At 44.1% G+C, this 24,280-nt stretch overlaps 1 protein-coding gene across 8 annotated transcripts in view; it reads left to right on the forward strand.

Annotated features, from left to right (window-relative positions):
* LOC108937329 (arf-GAP with coiled-coil, ANK repeat and PH domain-containing protein 2-like) overlaps positions 1–24,280 on the forward strand; it is a 42,533-nt gene that overhangs the window by 15,638 nt on the left and 2,615 nt on the right. The window contains exons 7-24 of one of the 8 annotated variants that reach the window (XR_001966335.2): positions 2,238–2,282; positions 2,455–2,550; positions 6,226–6,300; positions 7,955–7,966; positions 12,331–12,443; positions 13,121–13,172; positions 14,060–14,160; positions 14,895–15,000; positions 15,195–15,403; positions 15,707–15,776; positions 16,756–16,850; positions 16,946–17,139; positions 17,384–17,485; positions 18,234–18,326; positions 18,750–18,985; positions 19,535–19,644; positions 20,267–20,377; positions 20,940–24,117. Coding sequence is in view for 6 of the 8 variants with exons in the window: in XM_018757174.2 (XP_018612690.2) it covers positions 2,238–2,282; positions 2,455–2,550; positions 6,226–6,300; positions 7,955–7,966; positions 12,331–12,443; positions 13,121–13,172; positions 14,060–14,160; positions 14,895–15,000; positions 15,195–15,403; positions 15,707–15,776; positions 16,756–16,850; positions 16,946–17,139; positions 17,384–17,485; positions 18,234–18,326; positions 18,750–18,985; positions 19,535–19,644; positions 20,267–20,377; positions 20,940–21,001 (1,882 nt within the window). In the remaining 2 variants the exon portion in view is untranslated. The remainder of the gene's footprint in view (positions 1–2,237; positions 2,283–2,454; positions 2,551–6,225; positions 6,301–7,954; positions 7,967–12,330; positions 12,444–13,120; positions 13,173–14,059; positions 14,161–14,894; positions 15,001–15,194; positions 15,404–15,706; positions 15,777–16,755; positions 16,851–16,945; positions 17,140–17,383; positions 17,486–18,233; positions 18,327–18,749; positions 18,986–19,534; positions 19,645–20,266; positions 20,378–20,939; positions 24,118–24,280) is intronic. The other 7 variants (XR_001966337.2, XM_018757174.2, XM_018757172.2 and 4 more) reach the window with 7 other exon arrangements.

A 24,280-nucleotide genomic window follows, 5' to 3' on the forward strand; every position in this document is an offset into this window, starting at 1 on the left:
TAATGCCTCAATTCTCTGGAATGTGTGGCATGTAATGAAAAATGGCAGGATCATCCTGTGAACATTAGACATTTGCAAATCTGCCTTGAATTAAACTAGTGTTGTAATTCTCAGAGTCTCTTATTTAGGTGTAATGACATCCATAGTCAGATTAGTGTAAGCCTTTACATAAAAAGATTATGTATCCGGTTATTACTGTTGCTTCTTCCACTTTTCTATTAAACGTCTGATGTTCAGAAGTTAGGTATTAAGATAATTTCTTTTGCTTTTCCAGTGACTAAATTCAGTTTTCGCTCTCCTGAATTTGAACAGCATTAGTTCAAGGCCAGGTGGAGAAGGTCATTTGGTTGTATTTTCTCTGTGACCTTTAAGACTGTCATCTTTTGTTCTACTGGAGATGAATTTGTTTGCTGTTTTCACTACTGTCAAACACAGTTTTTCAGAATTTGTTACAAGGATCTATTGTTGCACTTTGACAGCTGACCATGAATAAAAGGCTATTCATTTTTACAGGGAAAGAGCAACATTTTCCACTGCATTGCAGTTATCTGTCATTGTGCTGTTTATAATAATAGAATGTAAGAGGAAGTGCAACCGCTAAGTTTTATTCACAGTAGTTTTGCCGGTATGCTGTCTAGTTTGAATAAATAATGTGCTCAGTGAGCGTTCTGGGGAGATGTCTTTTTTTTAAATGTAAACACAAAATGGTGCATTCTCAGCTTCAGAGCTCTCAAAACTTAAGAAGTGAACTGATGTTTCCAGTATGATTGCAAAACATTAAAGCCTTTGCGCCAATGGTGCAAAAACATCCTGCGTAACATCTGCAGGATCTGCCCTTATGTCACAACACACTCTACACACCCTCCTGGTCTAGGCCTTGGTGATATCCCACCTGGACTGCTGCAACTCCCTTTAGTCTGGTCTTCTGGCCTCCTTCCTCACACCTCTCCAGTTGAGCCAGAATGCCATGGGGCAAGTTGTGTTTGACACGCCAAAGCATTCCTATGCGTCTCCCCTACTCTTTTCTCGCAGTTGGGTTCCTGTAGCTGCCCGTATTGCATCAAACACTCTAGTTGTGGCCAGCAAGGTGGTCAGTGGATTAACCACAGGGCCTGATATCACACCCTAGACCCCACCCCCCCAAGAGTGTTGAGGGGTTATAGGGTGTGATCACCACCTCTTGCTGTTTGGTGGTCCCACTTACAGGAGTTCCAAGACCAAAAGTCTGTATGTTGTGTTTTTGTCTCCAACATGGTGGAATGAGCTCTCTGTCCTTCAGAGCTGCTGAATCCTTTTTAATATTCAACAAGGGTCTCGGAGCATGTCTCCCGAAACCACTTTTTTCCTAACGGCTCCATAAATTTCCATCTCACTATCTGTCAGGATTGTCTCGGTATTTCCTCTCGCACTCAATGCTATATGCAGCTACTCATGTAATGAGTGCCTGCAAAACAAGGTATTTAACTGTGCTTTCACAATCATTTGGCTGTATCTGATGCTGTTTTCTGCTGTTGAAATTCACTTGTTTACTCTTAGTTTTATTTTTCCTTTCGAGGAATGTGTTGAAGTGTTTTGTTCTCAATTAATAAATGTATATTCAGTTGACTTGTGTTATGACTGTCAACAGCAAGGTTCTGCCATCTGGTGGTAGGAGATGAAAAAGACTTGGAAATATGAAAATGAGAAAATATAATTTTTTATTATTTTATTTTTATTAGTTGAAGCTGACACCTTTTCAAGGAATCTCACAGTGGATAATCACCTTTACAATGAGTTACGTGTTTATATAGGAGGCAGTTTCTGTTCTTGGACCAAGGTACCAAAACAGGAGCAGTTTTTCAAATCCGGAACCTTTCGATGCAAGATGATATCCCTAAATTCTGCTCTAGAGGCTGGCTTCTGCTGCACTTACGGCCATCTAAATAAATATGGGATTCATTGTCATTTCATTTAACTTAGTGATGTGCTTATGCGAGGGTTTGTCATAAATATGTTAAAGTAGAATAAATGTATTATTTTGTAGATGTGGTTTTAGTGCACAGGCATTTTACCAAATTATCATGATATTTGGAAAATCTCTCTTCCTTAAGATTTTTCTCATCCTCTGTGCTTTGTATTTATTAATGTGTGACATTCATTCATCAGAATTGCCGCATTTGTAAGAATGTGCCATTTTAATTGACTTTCCTATTAATCGAACGTATGATTCAACTGACTGAAAATCTCCCCGTCTTTAGATCAACGTCCTGCAGTCAAAGAGAAGATCTGAAATTCTTAAATCGGTAAATTGCTGCATTTAAATCTCTGAATGGCAAACTGAGTATAGTTTACCGTAGACTGGTGTATATAACAGAAATTGTCCCCTCCGCTGACAATCATTCATTCATAGAGTTAAAAAAAAGTGTGAAGACATGAAACTGAGTGAATGATGCAATAAACGTGTATGCCTTTCAGATGCTGTCCTTCATGTACGCTCACCTGACCTTCTTCCATCAAGGCTACGACTTGTTCAGCGAGCTGCAGCCACTCATGAAGCAGCTCGGGGGACAGGTACGCAAGCCCACCTATGGTCACCAAGCCATTGCTCGGCTTCATTAATAATCTCAGACGAAACTATAATGAATTAAAAATTCAGCGCAAGACTTTTATTTCCCTTTCAACAATGGTTTGTTTTATCAGCTTTTTTGATCTCTAACCATGTTAGAAAGAAGTCTCGCTCATGAAATTGAGCGAATGATGCGATGAACGTGTCCTATCCTCCTGTTGAGTGTTGATCAATTCATTCATAAACATGAAACATTTGTCAGTAACATTTGTCCACTATCGTTTTCCCTTATTTATGCAATAAAAGTGTACTAGTAGACACTTACCTGTTTACTTGCTTGGTGCGTAAAAGTCATGAATATAACTATAATATGTACAAAATATTTAATACAGCTTTGAATTTCAACATTATCGTTGACATTTTCACATGAAAGTTTAATGTAAAATGACTAACTCAAAAAAAAAAAAAAAAAAAATGCTGCTGGGAGTTTTCAGAAGGACAGCTGTTTGCTCTGCAAGTTTTGGAAAATACAATAGAAATCAATAAAGATGCTGAAAAAGTTTATCTTTGAAAATTCAGAACTCCAGGACTCGGTGTACAGTCTGCCTTAAATGCCAGCCATAGATCTTTCATTTACTTGTATTGCTAATGTTTCTTTGGTTCCTCCAACGCGTGACAAGCTGTCGTGCCCTTTATAACGGTCCTGTCCGGGGAAAAAACACGTCGCCCGTGTCGCTCGCATTCATACCGAAACCTTTATCCAGAAGTGCCGTGTTTGAACACGGTGTGGTCACCAGATGTGACGGGGGTGGGGGGGTGATGGAAGAGTTTAGTTTTTGGAATAGGGGCATTCAGAACGTGTATCGAGTTGGAATTCCTTCGCCACCAGCAGGACTCCCGCATCCCTTCTTTCTCGGACGCAGCTATACCAGGCTGACTCCACGCATCCGCCGCTCATTCTGACCGCAAATGTTTATTTTGAGCGTCTAAACTGTGCCTTCCTCCGTGCTTTGGGAATATCACCATGGCAGTTGCGATGCCCCTGTGGTCATGTCTGGCCTCAAATAGAAAGAGGAACTCTGGTGTCACAGGGTCGAGTGGAGCAGGGGGTGGGATGCGTCGGCCGTGTGGTGGGCGGAGAATCACGGGATTCCTGCGCTGGTGCGTCGAGGCAGTCGGATGGGCTTGCGGCCCGTGGCTGACTGGTGTCGCAGACCGTTGGGAAATGGGACTGCGATCTGACTCAACTGTCGGCACTGACGGAAGCGTTGGCGCCCAACCATGAGGCTGAGGAAGGTGGAGCGAGTGTGTGGGGAGCTGTGGAGGAGCTGCCAGCAGGTTGGTGAGGTGGGCAGAGAGGCCGTAGGGCTGTACGTGGTTGAAGAAGGGTTAAAACGCAGTAAGAACTCACGGGCGGCGTATGTAGGTCTGTTTATTAAAAGACTGAAAGGGCATAGGTGGAGTGTTCTTTAGAGTTGCTGCTCTATGCTCAAGTGACCTGGGTTCGAATCCCACCTTCTGCTGTGGTTCCCTTGATCATGGTACTTTGGTACTTGGTACCGTGATTTGATGAAGTAAAAAGTACCCATCTGTAGAAATGGATAAATGAGTGTAAGTATCTTAGTGGTGCTGTGTAAGTCACTTTGGAGAAAGTGTTGAATAAAGGAATAAACAAGTTAATTAATAAATACGTAAAGAAATGGGAGCCTGCATTGGGAACCATCGTTACAATTGTACACAAATTCAGGGTAGGCATAAGTTCACGTAATGACTGCCTCAATAAAAATGTAGAATATGGGTTACATCAAATGGTGTGTTTTTTTTCCCCCCCCCAGTCTAATTACACAAAACCATCTCAGTAGTATGATTTTTGAGTGTCTGTGCTATTTCTTTGCATTTGAAAAATCTGCAGTGTACAGAGTGTTTTATATTCTGTTTTTCATTCTCCTTCTTACTGTATGTCACGACTGAGTCCTGATTGCAGGGGAAGAATTTAATTAAATAACTTATATGGCTCTGCAATAAACTGCATGTTTTTCATTGAGACAGTTATACTATACACAGTAGTAACTCCTCTGCAGACCTGCCTTACTCTGGAAGCTGAGTGGTGTGACCCATAAATTCATATTCATTCATTCATTCATTCATTCATTGGTGTTCAAAACAGCTTCTTCCCTTTGCTCAGCGGCAACACTTTCACACTCCAGCAGCCGTGATGAAAGTTTACATTTCGTATATATTTGCGTAATATTTCAATGTTTTTCAGCGTGTCATGAAATAACATTTAATATTTAAAGTTTTTTTTAAGTAATTTGAATTTCATTTTGTTGATTAACCAATTTTTTTATATTCTGAAAAATATATAAATAAATAGAACTTTTGATGCTTTTAAAATAATGTGAATTTTGACACCGAGTATTAAAGAATATAATGTTCTACGGGTAATTTTCACTTTAGTTTGGAGTCCCGTGTTGCTGCGGTGGAAATGGGAAGAGAAGAAAAACATTTCCCATCCGACGTTATCAGCAGCCTGTGTTTCCCCCCAGGCTTCAAATAATGATCCCTAAATATGGATTCTCATTTGGCACGTGAGATTATGACCCCAGATTTAACAGGACGTTGTACAGTGTGTGTGTGTGCGCGCGCGTGCGCTTAACCAGAATGTTCTGGAAATGTGATAATAGCATTTTTTCTGCACTGTTTTAAAGGATGTCGTTTTGCATAATAAACAGGGTCTCATGTGATCCGGTCATTTGGAACCCCAAACTGTCCCACTGTGGCTGAAAGAATTACTGCTGACAAAATTATCGTTTAAAAATTGTGATTGTTTCAAAGCAAATGTGTTTACATTGATATTTATTAATTTAGCAGGTGCTTTTCTCCAAAGCGACGCACACCTTGCAGAAAAATTCAATGAGTGCGTTACGTAAACGTTTATATAATAACATTTAAAAGAAGAGTAACTTTGCTTTTGAAAGCAGTGCCATTTTTTAAATTCCTCTGTATGATTTTAAGAACTTTACAAATACACACACACATATATATATATATATATATATATACACATATACACACACGTATACATATACACATGTACACTTATATAAATACACATATATGCATTTATTAATTTTTTAGTGCTTCTCTATCTGACACCACCTGCAAGTCTAATTTCACAGGCTCTGAACCACCAGTTTCGGGAGTCGTTTGTGTCTTTGTTCTAAGTCATTAGCATAAAATATGTAGTGATGAACTCGAAAGAGACCATATTTGCTATTGTAGGAGGCCTTAGAATCAAATAAATGGATATAGAGTATATTGTGGCACATTTGTAAAGAAGAAGCAACAGCAAAGGGGTGTATTGCTTTAAGCTGCTGCTTTCCTCCTGAAGGGTCTGGGTTTGAGTCCTATCTTGTGTAGCAGAACCCTTGATCGATGATGAACTGATGCAGTAAAAATTACCCAGCTGTACACATGGGTAAACGAGCGTGACATTGTAAGTTGATTCAGAGAAACTTTGGCCCTCAATTCAGCCAAATGTACAATAGCTGCAGTGAAGGATGCAAACGCTCATGGAAGTGTGTGTAATTGGTGAGGTCAGGTGGGTGATGGACAGACCAGGTGGTGGGCGTGCTTGGTTTTGTGGGGGTGGTCACTCATTCGGCACTGCTCTCCTTCAGCTGGACCAGCTGGTGATTGATGCAGCCAAAGAGAAGCGGGACATGGAGCTGAAGCACTCCACCATCCAGCAGAAGGTAATGAACCTGTCTACAGGTAGGTGGTGCAGTAGGTAGGAGCACTTCGTCCAGTCCTGACGTGCTGGGATGGGCTGTGCTCTTGTACCCTTTAGGAAAGCAGGACCCAAGGACACCACTCACATGGTTGTCATGGTAATGGAGGGTGTGGAAGCGGTTTACCGTCGCCTTCTTCCGTGCATGTCTTCGGGTTGCAAACTGCACACGCTGAGCGGGATTCAAACCTACGACCAGCGTGACCGTTCATGAAAAGTGGCGAACTTGAAAAAGTCCTGTAAGGCAAAGTACCGCTGTATTGGATGTAACGTAACTTTGGATGCGAGGAGGCGCAGCAGCTGGCGAGGTGGTTAGACTTCTGCGTCCCATTACGATCGTCCAGGTTCGAATCCCCTCGTGCTGTAGTAAGTACTTACGCCGAATTGCTCCAGTAAGAATTACTCAGCAGTATAAATGGGTACATTTTCAAGCGGCTCTGGAGAAAAGTATTCAAAGAATGTCAGTAATGTGCTGTACATGTACCACATCAATACTGCGAGAAGGGGCAGAGCGCATGATGCCAGTCAAGTGCAGGGTCTAAAAATAGCTGGCGTTTGCATGACCTCCCACCGCCCATTAATTGCGCTGCCCGTGCGGCACAAGCGTGGCGCGCTCAACTCCGGTCGCTCTCCAAACCCCAACCACCTTAAAGCGGTCCACGCTGGGGATGTTTACCGCAGGCTTCGCCTTGGCCTCCTCACCTGAAACCATCCGCTCTGCGTTTGTTTCTCCTTCGGACCAGGTCCGCGGTTCATGGAGACGCCGACCGCGTAGGCCCGCTTGCTCGGTTAACCGGCTGGTTTTAGGGGCAGATCCCACACGCCACAGGAGGGTATCCGTGGATCCTGGAATTGTGTGTGTGTGAAATTGCTCTCAGGCTGCTGCCAGTTGCATGGAGAGCCACTCCCCCATCCTATGTTTTTCGTGGTTTTCGCCAAGGACCACTGGAAGGGGGCGTCACCTTTTGGTGGGGATCTTCTCATCTCCCGCACGCACATCTGCGACGTGGTGTTTGTTGCATCGGAACTGTTTCACGCGCTGTCTCGAGGAGCGTGTGCGGTGGGTGTTTGTGTTGCAGATGCTCTCTATTATTGGCGTGCAGCACAGGGCAGTAGTTACGCGTACATTTATTCATTTAACACACACTTTTCCCCAAAGCGACGTACGGTGATCATTAACTAGTGCTTCTTTGTCAGACAGCTTTATGCAGGGTGATTTACTGTGCTAGATACACTGCACTGAACTCCCTGCTGTCAGTCGCCCTACGGAGCAATGTAACACACACACACACGCACATACACACACACGCGCATACACACAGGCGTACAGAACGGGCCTTCTGATTTGGCCGTGGCTTGTCGTCCGGCCCGTGGCGGTCGAACCCGCACATCTGGCACAGGACATTTGGAGGAGGGGTTAAGATGAGGGAGGGTGGGGCTCTGCTCCTCCTGCACGCCCTTGAGTGCCGACGCTCACAGCGTGGTGTGCCCCCCCACCCCCCCACCCCCCAACAGGATGCTGTTTTGCCGCTGTCCTTCTCCTCTCTGCTCCCTCTCTCTGGCTGTTTCTGCGGTGTCTAACCAGATCTCTCCTCTCCTCTCCTCTCTCCTGTTCTCAGGCTGCCCTGCAGGTAAGACCTGTTCTCATCCTCCTTTTTCTGCTGGTTCGCTGCCTCTCATCGCAGCCGTAGAGGTAAAGATTTGAAAAGGTTTCGCTTTTTTCGCAGCCGTCTGGAGGAGCATGCCGCCTCATCGTATGCACTGTGTGCTTGGAGACATCGCTGTGTGCTCTGGGCTATATTTTTAGGAAATGAAAGCCATGCCTATGACTCGTGTGTGTGTGTGTGGGGCGGGGGGCTCACTCACACACTCTATATAAACATACATAACAAGCAGTCCTCAATTTTCTGTTTTCTTTGAGTATATATTTAATTTACATTTCCATTATATATACAAACACACATAATAGGTAAACAGATTTTTAACAATTCCACAGCATATATAAACTACACTATATATGTATAATGTAACCATTTCTGTTTATAGCGATATAAGTAAAACTAACAACTTTTTGTTTACTGTTTATTTTAATTTATTAGAATACATTAAAAAGTGAAGCTCCCTAAATTAAAAACCAAAAAAAAAAAAATGCAGTTTGTTCATCCAAATGATTTTTTTTTTTTACCCCCCAACTTGAATGACATCCTTGTCTATGTATGAATATCACCACCTCTTCATTTTAACTGGGATCGATCGTGCAGGGATGTGCCGGGGGTGAAGTGGGTCTTTGCATACAAGTGAAGGTGTAATGTGTGACACGGAGGTAAACTGGAGTGTTTGTTCAAGCTGCATCGGTGCAAAGTGCTTTAAGTGCATCTGGAGCTATAAATGTTTAAAATCGACGCGCTACAGGCGGTCAGCCTTGTTATTAAGTGGAGCGAGAGCAAGCGGCTATTGAACAGTCGCTTGCATGGCGACTCAGTGTTGCTCACCACACACACACACACGCTCACCACACACTCTTTCTGTGACCTTCACACAGTGCTTGGCAGTCAGAAGGGGGGCCCAAGTCAGTTTTTTGTAAAAGGTCTCAGGAAAGTGGCACAGAGCAGTGAATTATTGGGCGCGGGTGACACACGAGCGACGAGTAAAAACAAACAGTTGCTAACAAAGCCAACTGGCAACTGAGGAGAAGAAAACACAAAACACTTCCAAACCAAAGAAACGGGGGGGAAAAAAATCCATGAACACCAATAAAAATATGTCTCCGCTGGCCTAACTATCGGTGGCTACCCATCACTTCTGGTCCAAAGTTGAAATATTACTATGTCAATATTATATTATCATATTGGCCGACGGACCGCGTCGCTGCAAATGGCCAGCCGTGGGTCGCTGAGCTCTCTAGTGAGACTCTGTATTTGTCCCACTGCCACTTCCAGGAGGCGACAGAATGCGACACGTTGCCCGACGCCCGCTGCTTTTGTGCGTGGAGGTCCACCATTGTACGTAGCTCTTACTGCATAATATGCCTAAACATCTTTCCTGCGTGTCTTTTCGCCCTGTGCAGGTGGTCCTCGACTTTGTGGTGTTCCTTCGTTCCACTGGATGACTTGAACCGTAAAGATAACTCTGTGTAGAGAATTAACATGCATAAAACTTAAGATTGTATAATAGGGCTTTCGTACAGTATTTTTTTTCCCCTAATTCCACACATTATTTTTGTTGAAATCATACCGATGCAGATATTATAATGTAAATAGTTATAATTTTGTGCCGCGCTAATATTTTCTTTTCTGAATCCGTCGTCTCCCGCGTTTTCGTTTCGGCACCACCGGAACCCTTGAAGGGAATCGGAAGCACGAAGTTTTGGCAATCGAGGTTAGACATCCAAACACTGACCGAGAGCAAAACAATAACAGATACGGGGCCTTGTTATCATGTTATCCTACATTAGATGGAAAGGTTCGACTTTACGACGAAACGTCGGGACTTAAATAATATACTACTAAGGTTCGTGGAATAGCTGTCCCGTAAATTTTGGTGCTTGTAAGCCGTGAACGTCATAAGTCGAGGACTACTTGTATTCGTAATCAGACCGATGTCATTGCAAGTCGTCATGTCTTATTTCACCATCTTCATTTTCCTCAGGGTTCTGTAAAGTGTGACTTCCAATCTCAGAGTCGTAGCTTGTCGGGATCCGGAGAGTTTGCATTATGAAGAAATAACTGCCGTTTTGTCCCGATGCCTGTGCAGGATCATGGGCAGATGCTATTTTTTGGGCTTCGCCCATCGTAAAAAATGCTCACCTGTTTCGAAGAAAAAGGGTCCTTACGAACGCAGAAGGTGATGTTTTTCGGATAGAACGATGCTTTTTGTTAACCCCCGAAGGGACGTTCTCACGTACGGCAGCTTAACCACGTGACACGTAACGAGGCGCGCGGTCACACCCCCAGCAACATAAATAAGTAATAACAATCAGTGTTATTAATAACTGTTCGCAAAAGTGAATAACAAATAAGTGGCGAGTTCTTCGGGAATTCGTTGAGAACCGTCTGTGCTGTAGAGCTCGCAGTTATATCTAATTTCACGAAACAGCTGTTTGCTGATTCTGTTATGGGATATCGAAAATAAACATGTTTTCAAATACAATAGTGTCGTTTCCCATTTCAGACTCTTAGGTTTTCAAGATAGTTTATTATAAATTGAACAGAAGAATTATCAGCACTTTTATGCGGTTGGTTGTGTCATAATGCAATATTCATATTTCCTAATATAATACGATATCATTATCATGTCAGGGAAAGTTAAACATTGATTGTCTGGGAGGCTGTTATGCTTTGTAGGCTTTCTTTCAACTTTATGAGTGAGATGTTTATGAAGAGGCTGTAAGCCGTTATCGTTTATATCCCCTTCTGTTCTTTGTTATACAAAAGGAGGCAGAATCATTTAAAACAGATTATTGTCGAGCTTCGAGTTTAGGGGGAAGAGATCGTCGTGTTTATTTTGTGCGTAGTTTCTCAACGTGTTCTGTTCTCCTCTACGGCTGTAACGTTTCTGGTTTTTATTATTATCATTACTGTTGATGCTATTATTAGTTATTATTATTATGGCTGTTATTCATTCTTTTACCTCATGCGTTTCTCCAAAGCCCTCGAGCAAATTGTGTTTAAGACCGCCTTAATTCAACTTGTTTCCACGGTGTTTACATTTTTCTTTTGCATTTCTTCATCTAGTTGACTTTGCTCAGGTTTGCCCGCTAAGATGCCAACACTTATTTACCAGTTTAAACGTGAAGGTGGTTTTTTTACAGAATCATTTCAAGTATCAGTTCAGTTTTTACAAGTATCAGGCAGATTTTTACTGTATTACTATGTGGTGCTCTTCAACCCCGGGTTCAAACGTGTTTCAAGCCAACAGCTCGAACTCCTGTGCTGCCAGCTGCCCTTTTCGCCGTATCTCATCTCTCAATTTCTTTACTGCACCAAGTACTTTGTTTGTACTCTCAGATCAGAAGCTAATTAGTAGCGGATTTTGGGAAGCCGGCAGGGCGCAGCTCTCGAAGGCCCTAGTTTACCGTGCTTGTTCTGGGGTCCAGGCACAGGAACGCACAGTGCCGTGTGTTTGGGCACAACTTCTGTAACCTGGCATGTGTTAACAGAACTAATCCTGAAATATTAAAGCTCCCTTTGAAGTTTTTGCTGCCGTCGGTGGTCTGATGCTTCCCAGGGGCCACTTTTGGCCCTTCGGTGAGTGGTGTGATAAGTAATGTGTACCGAATGGCCCACGCGGGTTCCGTCCGCTCAGCTGCCGTTCTTACGCATGGCTCTCGTTGTGTAACTGGTGTCATTAGACCTTGGACTTACTGTAAGGGCTTAACCGTAACTGCCTGCTGTCTCCGGGGTCCACTTATACCAAGCTGAAGTGTTTATGATAGGAATTGCTAAGAAAATTTTCACAGCCGAGATGCAGGAATTGATTCGCGGCCTCGTTCGGCTCATGTTTTGATGTATAATTCATGCACCAGCTGTCAAGCCGGCCAAAGGTTGCGTTTTCCGTCCCGGTCTTCATCTTGCCGTATTTGGCGTTCTACACCCGAAAGTCTAGATTGGAATATAATGCGATCTTGACATCCCGCCGGTTCCTGAAACTTCACGGAACGGCTCGGTTCACCTTTCTCGCCTGTACCTCTCGATTAATTAAATGCATCGAGGTGGTGTTTGACGGAGGCTCTTTAATGAGGTTTCTTTTGGATCGAGACAAAAGCTTTGGCTGAAAATGACGGAATTATAGAAGGACAGTTTATTACTGTTTTGTGGCCACCGTCTTAATAAAGGTCATTCATTTAGATGTCATTCTGTCTTTAGGGGAATTTATGACACATCATTTGCTTTTTTTTTTTTTTCTCTCTCTCTCTACATTTGCTCCTTGCAAACGTCCGCATGAACACGTCCTTACTGTTTTCTCTGTCCCTCTGTGACCCCCACCCCTTGGCCAGGACTTTTCGAATGACGACACCAAGCTGGAGTACAATGTGGATGCAGACAATGGAATTGCCATGGAGGGATATCTCTTCAAGAGGGCCAGCAATGCCTTCAAGACATGGAATAGGTGTGCGTTTTCCCTTAGAGGGCCAAAAGTCAGACCGTGAAGTTGTTGGCACCCTCGTGCTGGTTCTCACCGCCCAGTCTCCTTCGTCTGCTCTCGGTCGTCACCAGCATCAACTGCTGACATCTTGCATGCTAACATACTTTAATGAAATTCAGTCGATTCTCCTGACTACACGCTGAATAAGATGCCCGTGTTCTCTGGCTGCCTTAGAAAGCGTTCCTGGCACCATGACTGTCCCATGAGTATCGCTGTATCTCTCTGGTCCTTATGCAAACATGGTGGCCTAATATATGAATTTGTGCTCCCTTTGAAGTTTTTCCTGCAGACATGTATAGAATGTAGAGCAAATATGCCTGAATTGCAGGAATGATCAGATTTTTCCTTTATTGCTCATAATTAGCAATAAATGCAAGGAAAAGTCAGATTATTACTGCAATTCAGGCATATTTGCTCTAAATTGTAATGCACTGGATCCCTCATCTTCCAAGCATTTCAGTTATGAGTTGTCAGAGGTGGCGACACTTTTTCCCAGTTTTATTTATTGTTTTAACAGCTTTTACAAATACTACGAATCAGTGCTCCCCACTATAATTTCATTAGTTTACATGTTTGGATACATGGTGAGTGTTTTATTTTATATCTGAATATTAAAAATACTGCAATGTTTTTCTTTTTAGGCGTTGGTTCTCCATTCGAAACAATCAGCTAGTCTACCAGAAGAAATTCAGGGTATGTACAGTAAAGTGCATTTTCCTATTCCATACTGAAAAATTTATGCTTTGAATGCTGGACTAAAATATCACACACTCTATTTAACTGATGTCTGGATGAATATGTGAGGTTAGTTTTGGCATATTTTGTATTACAAGCGTGGGAAATCCATGTTACCGCTGTTCAGGCTGCAGCGATAAAAGAATGTTAGTAAGTAATTTAATATTATTACTCTTATTATTTATTCATTTACCTGTCATTTTTCCAAAGGGACTTACAGTACTAGATTTTTATGTTAAGCCACTATATAGAGGCTAAAAAATTGCTCAGCTGTATTATGTATGTAGCTCCCCACGACCCTGTATGGGACAAGCAGTTCAAACAGTGTGTGTGTTTTGTTTGTCTCTTACTTGTATTATTATTAGATTATTATGTGTTTATGGTATTTGTTTAAATTGGTATTACACTTTACCAGAGCTTTATCAGCTTAAGTGTACTTTCTGTCTGTGTAAGTATATTTTTATTTTGCTGCGTAAAATATACACACAAATGTAGATGTGCCCCATATACACGTAAAATTTTAACAGTATATTTACTGCCTGCTCATGAGAAACACATACACACTGGCTGAAACCACTTGTCCCAAGTGGGGTCGCGGCGAACCGGAGCCTAACTCGGCAACACAGGGCACAAGGCTGGAGGGGGAGGGGATGCATCCAGGACGGGACGCCAGTCCATCGCAAGGCACCCCAGACCTGCCAGAGAACAGGCCCCGGCAAAACCCACTGTGCCACCGCACCCCCCGATCAGCAGCAATGCATCCTTAATACTTTCGTGACAAAATTTTTAGTACTCCGTGACGGGTTGAATGTCCGCTTTTACAAAGTGTTGGCCTTCGTTCTCAGGACAACCCCACAGTGGTGGTGGAGGACCTGCGGCTGTGTACGGTGAAGCACTGCGAGGACATTGAGCGTCGCTTCTGCTTTGAGGTGGTGTCTCCGACGAAGTGAGTATAAGTGACGGAACACACGGGCGCCACCGGGCAGTTCTCCGGGGGTTTCAGAACAAGATCTAAATCCGTCCCAAACGTGAAGGGTCTTATACACCCAGCCTTTGTATAACATTGATGAACTGCTATGGCTTCTGAAAATATATACCTTATTTAATACAGCACAATTTTTGCTCATTAAATGGTCATTTTACTTCCACAGCAGGTGTTTTATTGTGTGCAGCGGCTTGTATCAGAGGCTTATATCACATGTTTTGGGACAAAGACACACTTATGTCTCAAATCTCAAAGGTTTTTGTCCCCCAGTCTGGCTATTTTATGGCTAAATCTGCTGTATTAACCTTTCTGTTACCACGGAAACGATGACCACTGGTTCACCGGTAGGGCTCATGAGAGATGGTGTTGTTTTAATCGTATTTATCAGCATGTCTGGATTATGGATTATTGGATTATGGGTGAATTGTGTTTATCGTGTGGTGCAGCACTAGGCTGATTAGTTGTACGTGAACTAGCGCAAAGCACATTTAGTTTCTGGCGTACACCTGTCTGAACTGAGAAAACAGTGAACAGAAACATTCTGAGGAGAGTCCAGTACAGGAGAAATAAACAAATTAGCCAAAGTAAATAATCTGCACCTGATTTTCGTGTCGTGACAAAGCTCTGCGGGTAACCCATCAGTACCTTTCCCAACGTACGGCTGTAGTGCCGACGCGCTGTCCTCCGTCCCGCAGGAGCTGCATGATGCAGGCAGACTCGGAGAAGCTCCGACAGGCCTGGATCAAGGCCGTCCAGAACAGCATCGCCACGGCCTTCCGGGAAAAAGGCGAGGATGTGGATGTGAGCAGTCACATTTTACATATACCTTATTATTTATCTGACTTTTCTCCACAGTGACTTACAATTTTAATTTTATTTGTGCAATTATTTATCCATTTATTCAGCGGGGTAATTTTACTGGAACAATTCAGGGGAAGTACCTAGGGTTTTGCAGCATTTGTAGAATCTGGGTCCAAAGGTGCTGGTTCTTGCAGAAGCTCGACAGAAGGTCGTCCGCGTCGGCGTGCAGCCTGGAGTCGGGAAGCGAGTCCCAGGACAGGTCCCTCAAAGGGGAGAGCGCTCTGCAGCGGGTGCTGGCCATCCCTGGCAACGACAGGTGCTGCGACTGCGGAGCCGCCGACCCGCGCTGGGCCAGCATCAACCTGGGTATCACGCTGTGCATCCAGTGCTCCGGCATCCACAGGTATCCTGTTTGCAACGTTAGGCTCCGCCTTTCCTCATTCTTTAAAAAGCCCTGCCTTCACCAGCTCACTCACTTTCACATGTTATTTATTAATTCTGGATTCAGTGATGTTTTTGTTGTTAAAGCTATAGAATTTTATAAGGCTAGAAGAGATTAAATAACCGAAATATTTTTGATGCTCAGTTTCACATTTTCCTCAGTTAAAGATGCAGCGTGCGGAATGTCCCAATTTATTTTACTGCATTTTTAATTCCTGCTGACACGCACTGTACTCCTTTCCCCCTTTTGTCTGCACATGAGCAGGAGTCTGGGCGTCCACTTCTCCAAGGTGAGGTCCCTCACACTGGACACCTGGGAGCCAGAGCTGCTCAAGGTGAGTGGGGAAGGTGGGGAAGGTTGGACAGGCCCTAAAGGGGGGTGGGGGGTGGGGCTGCCTGCCTGCCTGCACGCCCGCCTCTTTGCCAGCTGAACATCCCTCATCACCTCAGCAACCACCTCTGGTCCTGATGCTGCACTGTTTAGACAGGCGTGTTTACCTGCATTTCCGTTGTTATTATCATATTTACACAGCAGATGCTTTATTGAACAGACTCACTTCACTCACTTATATTCAGTTCATCTGCACATTATTGGACCTCGTGTGACCGGATATTCAAATGACGGGGCAATATAGGGCAGCATGCTATAATTTCCAGAATTAAAAATGTGGGAAAAAATTGGCAAATATAAGACAAATTGTTTTCTTTTTAGAAGAGTACTTTATTTTGATATGATTTTCTTGCATTTTATTATTATTATTATTATTATGTGCTTGCCCAGTAATATATTTTTATAAGCTCATACTTTGTGAGGAAGTGTTGTAAACATGGTATCCTGATCAATAGTAATTTTCCTCTGGAGTGGTTGGTTAATTGGCAAGGTATTCATTTTATTTCTGTATTTTATTATTCCATCACTGTGCAGATGTCTGTTTTATTGTCTTTTCATATTATGCTGTGTATAGTTAAAGCATTTTATTTACGTTTAGTAATTTTACCATTTGCACAGATGCACAGCAGTGACTCAGAGCATTCCCTCCCCACTCTTAGTCATGGTAGGATGAATTGCAGCTGCATTTTTATTGAAGCTTTTCATGTTAAATACTTTTCTCTGGGCCCTTTTGGACTCAAACCTGGGACATTTTCATTACAAACCAATGTTCCGAACATCGGCCGAACCTGCTCGCTTGACGCTCGGTCAATAGGCGATCCTGTAATATGTGTCTGGGGTTTATTGATGTGGCTGCAGTGTTTGAGCGGACTGCCATGGCCTTAGGGTATCCGGTCTTGATGTGGGACGTGTGTTTGCCGCAGCTGATGTGTGAGCTTGGGAACGCGGTGATCAACGGGATATACGAAGCGCGACGACAGGAACTGGCCACCAGGAAGCCACGGGCTGGAGACTCAAGGTGCTCTTCTGCCATCCTCCTCAGTCCTCTCAGGGTCGGCGGTTTCGTCTAATGGCGTCAGAAGTTAACATCCTCCTTGTGTTCCTCTTCCCAAGACAAGAAGCCGAGTCCTACATCAGGGCAAAGTATGTGGAGAAGAGGTTCGTGCACAGGCCGTCCCCTGCCGAGCAGAAGGCCAAGCTCCTCGCCCTGAGCAGACAGGAGAAGAGGTCCAGTAACAGCTCGGGTCACCTGCCCCCACGGCCACCACCTCCCACACCTCAGCTGCGCCCTGCCTCCAGTGTGACAGGTGAGACCTCATACGGTCACGATTTTATCCGGCAAGAATCCAGCATTCTCCACGTGTCATTGCCCTGCTAGAAGTCTGTCCCTTTCTCTGCTCTCCAGTTTGCTCATTGTTCCTCTACTCCCTCCAAGCCCGTAGACACCTTCACCCTCCCCTTGTTTTCCGGCTCACCCCACCCCGGCTTTTTTTTTTGCATCTGCACTAACCCTCTCTTGGCCCGTGCCCTCTGACTTCTGACCACGCGTAGCAGCGGCCAGCGGTGAGGAGGAAGGCAAAGAGTCTCTCTTCTGTCCCGATGAGCTTGACTCACTCTTCTCCTACTTTGACACGACTTCCCAGCTGAGGAGTAGTAAGTACTCACTTGTCCCATTCTGGTCCTCTCACACCCTCTCCTTTCAAGCTGTTGTTCATCTCACCCCTCTCATCTGCTGCTTTTATTGTCACACGAAGCCCTCCTCCAAATAAAATGAAGCAGTGTGAAACCATCTAGAAAAAGTCAAAATTGTTGATATTCAAATTTATCTATTGAGCTGTGTGTTTTCTAAAGCGACAGGCAGTGCTGAACTATTTATTATTTAAATGTGCTCGGAAAGAGGATGCATCTTCCGCACAAGAACGGTTTTCAAGTGTCCCCGTAAACACCCGCACGGAGGTTTGTGTTGTATGATTCCAAACCCTTGTACTGTATACAAGTACCAGTCATAAGTTTGAGCATACCCGTGCAACACCTGTACGGGAGGATCCGGACAGGCGAGCGAAAGCAGAGCAACACACAGCGTCATGCATCTTTGGGAGCCGCTGCAGTTTGGGCTGGGAAGACACGTGGGGTCAGTTCCTGATTAAACTTATTGACTGCATACCATGTAAAAAAAAAAAAAAAAAAAAAATTTAATTGCTTGTACTCAAACTTTTGACTGGCAGTGCACATCCTAATGAATAAACTGGTCGTGCGATCTTTGTGCAGGGAGCGTCCCCCTTTGGCGAACCCCTTGCTGTAAAAAGGTGAACCTTCTGCTTTGTGAAGATGTCATGTGCCTCTCCCGCTGGGATGCGAGCTGCAGGAAGCTCTGACGGGTTCGCACTATTCTCTGTTGCAGTAAAGAGCGCCGATAGCGGTATCCAGAACAGCGCTGAAGGCAGCAGAGAGATGCTGGCCTCCACACCGTCCGCCAACAGTCTCAGCGAAGCAGGTGAGGCGGATCAAGTGTAGTGGGCAGCGGGGGGTGCAGCAGTTAGCACATACTCTTGGTACTCAAAGGACCCAGATTTACATTTTACATCGATCCATTTAGCGGGCGCTTTTCTCCAAAGCGACGTACGTCACAGTGCATTGCATCAACAGGAGGAGAGATTAGGATACAGGCACGTGATTCTATAGTACAGTGAAGATTCAAACCCTGACTGGCGCTGCTGTAGCACCCTTGATCAAAGTACTTACCTTGACCTGGTACAGTAAAACGGCTCTGCTTTACAAAAGAGTAAATCAGTGTAAGTTTCTTTGGAGAAAAACGTCTACTCAATGAATAAATGTGAACGAGGAACATCCTCAAAGACATTATTGCGGAATGAAGCTGTGCCGTTGCCATGATTCTCCGACCCTGAAACCAACCCAGATGGCCGCGTGTTGCGTGTGACAGAAGCCCCAGATCCAACCCCCCTGCCACCACACGCACGGGGGTCCGCTGTTCCCCGGGAGCCCAAGCCATACTCCCCTGGCCTGCAGCTCTTCTGGGCGTCCTGCGCTGGCAGTCTGCCCGACATGGCTGAGGCGATGGCCCACGGCGCAGAGGTCAACTGGGCCAATGTGGACGATGACAAGAAGACGCCTCTGATCATGGCGGTGCAGGGGGTGAGTGTCAGCCTTCGTCTGAAATTCCGGAGCGCAGCAGCAGTGTCTCTGATTGTTCCGTGACTTGTGCTTCATAGTCGTCCCGATACCAGACGTGTAAAAACGACCTTCCATAATTGCACACGCGGTGTATTAATAGCTCTGAGGTCGCAGCAGTTTCTGGGCACGCTCCGGAGCTAAATATTATCCCTGTTAGATAGCTGCGCTCCATGCGCGCCGTCATATATTCGCAGGAGGACGTTAAGTGTATTTGGACAGGTTGACGCCGCGTTGACTCCTGCGTCTTAGCTACCGTGCGACCGACTCCTCCGAAGAGTTTAAACAGAACGTTGCGGGTCGAGACCGAGCGGAGGCCTCGCGCCCGAGCTCGTTCGTCTCTGCGGCAGGGGGCCTGTCTCCTACGCTAGCGTGGTCGCTGGAGGCTCGTGAGCATTAAGGGCTTTGAAGATCCTCTGTGCGAATGTGTTGAGTGAGTTTTGGTGTCTGTCACCTTCCCAGATGCAGCTCACAAAGGCCTCTGTGTGTTTGTGTTTACGCTTCCCTCTCCAGGGCTCCCTGGTAACCTGCGAGTTCCTGCTCCAGAACGCGGCCAGCGTGAACCAGCCAGACGCCTACGGCCGAGGCCCGCTGCACCACGCCACCACCTTGGGCCACACTGGGTGGGTCCAACCGGACTGTTAGTCAGAGCGAGGCCCACGTTACCCTGCTAACAGATCCTTCAGTCCGAAATAGTTTATTTTTCTTTACGTTACAGGAAATCCTTGAATGAATAGACTCTGATTTAACAAAATCTCACATTTAAGTGGAAAAAAAAAAATTCTATGGGTCATATGTCGCTACTTTGGTAGTTCCCCATAATAGCGTGGCTTATTTGTCGGTATGTATGAAGTCCATCGGTCATGCCGTGAACATAACCAGTATCTGCTGTCTCATCGCCAACCGTAAACACCAGACATAAGCTGTAAACACCGCTAAAGCGAGCTGGATGAAGGTGGTCCCACACTCATGTTCTGTCTGAATGCATTTTACCGGCTTCTAATGGCTATACCAGAAACAAAGGTGGCTTCCGCGCCACAATAGACAGAAACATCAGAAAACAGCTCCGTTAAGAATATGCAATTAAGAGTAAACGGGGAAAAATGTGAGCGTCTTTGAAAATGTGCACATGTTTGGAATGTGAGGAACCGGCATGCCTTGCTCATGAATGGCAAGCAGCTCAGGGTCATCGCGGTGGCGATGCTCTAACGCCATTGTCCTCTTTCTCTTTGCTGTGTGCATCAGCCAGGTGTGTTTGTTTCTCAAGAGAGGGGCCAGTCAGAACGCAGTGGACATCGACAACAAGACTCCGCTGGCCATCGCCGTGGAGGCTGCCAACGCCGACATAGTCACTTTGTATGTCAGCTCACTGTGCAGTCGTTGCTTCTGTGATTTATACTGAAATTGCTCTGTGTTTAAAATATACAGCATATATATTCTACAGACACTGGAAATAAATATGAAGTTGCAATACATTTTTATTTCACTTGTCCTGCTTTGGGACTTCAGGATACCATGGCAATTCCATAAAATAATCTGGCAAATATTTTAGAATATACATTTGTTACACATTTTATATGTGTCGTTTGTAGTGTGTATAGTGGTACGCATAGTGGATAAAGCTGCTGCCTTGCGACCTGAAGGTTGTACGTTCAAATCCCACGTCCTGCTATGGTGCCCTTGATGAGCATACTTTCAGTTAATTTGATAAACAGCTCATTCTATAAATCAATAAATAAGTACCTTATTGACGTAAAATGAATTAATGTTTTTTTTCTTTTTCCTGTCGATAAAAACAGAGATGGTTACTGCCGTGTAGTTTGGACGGCAGTTTTTGTGTAACGTCTCAGTAGCTGTAGTTTACATGTGTAACGGCCTGTCCTCTGAGGTCCTGTCCCCTTCTTTTCCTCACCAACAGACTCCGTCTGGCCAAGATGAACGACGAAATGCGGGAGTCGGAGGGGCCCTACGGCCAGTCAGGTCAATACGCAGCCAACAGCCACACGGAGATGCAGTACAGGAAGTGTATGCAGGAGTTCATAAGCCGGCAGCTGGAAGAGACTTAATCGACAGACTGAGGCCGAGTCCAAAACCGCATACATTACTGTACTTCCATACTAAATACCGGTGTGAGTGACCCAAAAAGACACAGTGAGGTCCTACATTTGGTCAAAAAGGGAATATGGCATTAAGATGTGTATGAAAGGGGAATGTAAAACATGGTAGGGCACTTTTGCAACGACAGACTAGATTAATTTTATAATATGTGCTGAATTAAACGATTGATGCCGTTAGTTAATAGCTAGCAAATAAAAGCTCGATAACATATGAGCGGTCACACGAATACATAGCACATGTATTTGGAAAGAAGAGCAGCGTGTAGGACTACACGTCTGGAAAAAAAAGAGACAGACTATGTAATTTGCGGTACTTTAGTATGTTTTGTCTGCTATGTGGTTCTGGACATAACCAAAGTGAGTAGGAGCCAACAGCCAAGCTGGAGCAACGCCTAAATCGGAGATGTACTGATGCCATTTCTGTGTGCAATACTGTGTTTTTTTTTTCTAGATTCTGGTTGTTCAGGAAGCTTCGTCTCATATCAGTGTGTAGAATAGTACTGTCAGTTCCTTAAAAATAACTGCGTAGCCACAGCTGTCATGTCAGTTTCGGTCTTTCAGCCGCAGTAGCGCTATGAAACTGCAAATGCTCCGATCCCGCCATACATTGCGTAATTCTTCCCTACTCAGTCTTAATGTTATCAGTCTAATGGTTTGATTAGTTTGTCGCTATGGTAACATGAAGGTTTTTTTTTTTTTTTTTTAAGTAATTTTACAGTTTTTACACGTTATACCCATCAGGAAAATACAACGTTCATACATGTAGTATATGAGTTTGTGTATTTCTTGAAGAGTTGTATAAAATAGGAAACTGGAATGATTTTTTTATGAAATATACCCTGGCTCCGCAATTTATAAGCACGTTTGGATCGGAAAACTGTAACTCGGAAGCTACTTCTACCCTTACGTCCCAGTCAGCGATTGACATCTGAGACCTTAAGGTGAACTGGAGGATCCATGTTCGAGTTCCACCTTTTGCGGGAGTAGTGTTAAGCAGCTTACCTACCACGAATCGATACAGTAAAAATTACCCAGTTGTATCAATGGTAAATCACTGTAAACATCTTAGGATACAAGTGTTTTGCTTTGGACAAAAGCGTGCAATTCCGAGTAAAGAAAAGTGCATCACCAATAGACAGAGATACATAGACATATAATTCTCAAAGTAAAATGAAAATATTTTCAACCGTATATTACTATTATTATTCTACATTAGTATTGTTTTAACATCAGTAACGTGTGAAATTAGAGGGAAAAATAACAAAGCCATATTATACAATGTAGCATTCATGCATGTTAACCGTCAACATATTCTTACGGTTCAAATAACTCCATTCAGTACCACTGTTTTTGCCAGCGTACATACTTCGCTGCAGGAAGATCTGTGAATAGAAGAGATGATCAGAGAATGTGGTGAAAGTTTTTGGAGCGGATAGGAGGTCGTGACGCTTGAACGAACGTGGTCACTTGGGGAAAAAAGATGCTGTAAATAGTTGCTCCGACCCTCTCGGCACCGACGCTCTGTCCACTTTATACGTTTCAGGCAACGAGCAGATTGTGATTCCTTGGCTTAAGAGGAAAATAAGCGATTTCACTTTAGGAATTAGGCAGCACAAGAAAATCCTTCTGTTGTACAGTGTGTGACCACAGCAAGACGCAGGTAGTGAGTAACCTGTGTGGCCTTGAATATCTGAGCTGTAACTTTGCACCTCGATCAGTTCTCATTCTCTTTATTGCCTCAACGAACCACTTTTTAAAAACATTCCTCCTCTTGTTCTTTATGAAACTATATAATGTGGACAGTAGTATAAAGATAGATTGTTTTGGTTTAGCAATAAAAATATATAGTGAACATAGCCATAGTCGCTTCCTTAAGAGTAAATGCGGGGGGAAAATATTTCCCCTTTGCCATATTTACAATCCTTGAATGTTGTACTGATTTAGCAGTAATTTATGAAGCAGATTATTGTATAAATGTCTACAAATGAATTTATACTGCAAATGTGCCATATTTTTTTCTTCTGTTTTTATAAATTCAGGGGAATTAGTGCATTACATTGAGTAGATGAAGAAGTGATTAATATGTGGTTATGGAACCACAGCAGGTAAAATACCTCATATCCCCAAGTGTTGAGCCAGCAGTGATACTAGGGTTCTGTCTTTCTCCCCTCACACACAGTGTTTGTACTGATGTATTTGTGGATGTGTGTATTGTATGTATGTAAGAAATTTCACAACACTCTTTTTATTTAGCAAGTTTTCTCAGTAGCTCATTGCAGGACAGGTGTTGGTTATTGCTGAGATTCACAAAACAGCGATGTAAAATTTCCACTTATGAACTCCTACACTGACACGTCATGATTTAAAAAGTACGCATTTCTTAGCTGTGAGCATGAGATAAGTGTTTGCCTTAAAACTGAAATTATTTGTAGCTTAACGCTGTCAGAAATGCCAAGTCGCGGTGAAGTAGTAAGAGATACGAACGTTTCACGTTCCTTAATCACACATTTACTTCTGCCGCCGCTCCCTGTCGCTGATGGTCGTCCTCTTTTCTCATCTGTCACCTTGGCGTCTGAGTCTTGTCTGTCCCTCCGCTTTCTCCTTAACAGTGCGGCCCAGCGCGGCTGTGCTTTTGTACACGAAACACGCACTTTAAATACAACTCTGCTACGAACTGAACCCGCCTTTGTGAGTCATTGCGTTGTGCTCTGTTTCATTGTGTATATAGGTATTGCGTTCTTGGCAACATTGAACATGCTCTTGTTTATTGCGGAGGGGTTTGTGGCCCATCTGATGGACTCACACTGGGGAAACTCTTCCTCCCTCCCTCTCTGCGTGCCACCGGTGTACTGAGTTACTGTGTGACCTCAGCGGTGCCATTTCTCTCCGCGTTTCCACTCCGCTCTGTTCTCAGCTCCTCGACTCTTCCACTTTAACTCTTCTTCTTTTCTCTGTTGAGCTGCTCTTGCCCTCCAGCAGGTACGCCTGGTCTTCTCGACCGTTCTCGCACTCTCCTGTAAATACTTTCATTATGTGCTCATGTCTCTGTGCATGTAACCATTGTAACCATTACTCATTCGTTAATCTGGTACAGTCATTGCCCCGTTAACAGCAAACACGGTGAAGGACGGAACTATTTCTG

Source organism: Scleropages formosus, chromosome 8 (genome assembly GCF_900964775.1).
Source record: "Scleropages formosus chromosome 8, fSclFor1.1, whole genome shotgun sequence".
NCBI lineage: Eukaryota > Metazoa > Chordata > Actinopteri > Osteoglossiformes > Osteoglossidae > Scleropages > Scleropages formosus.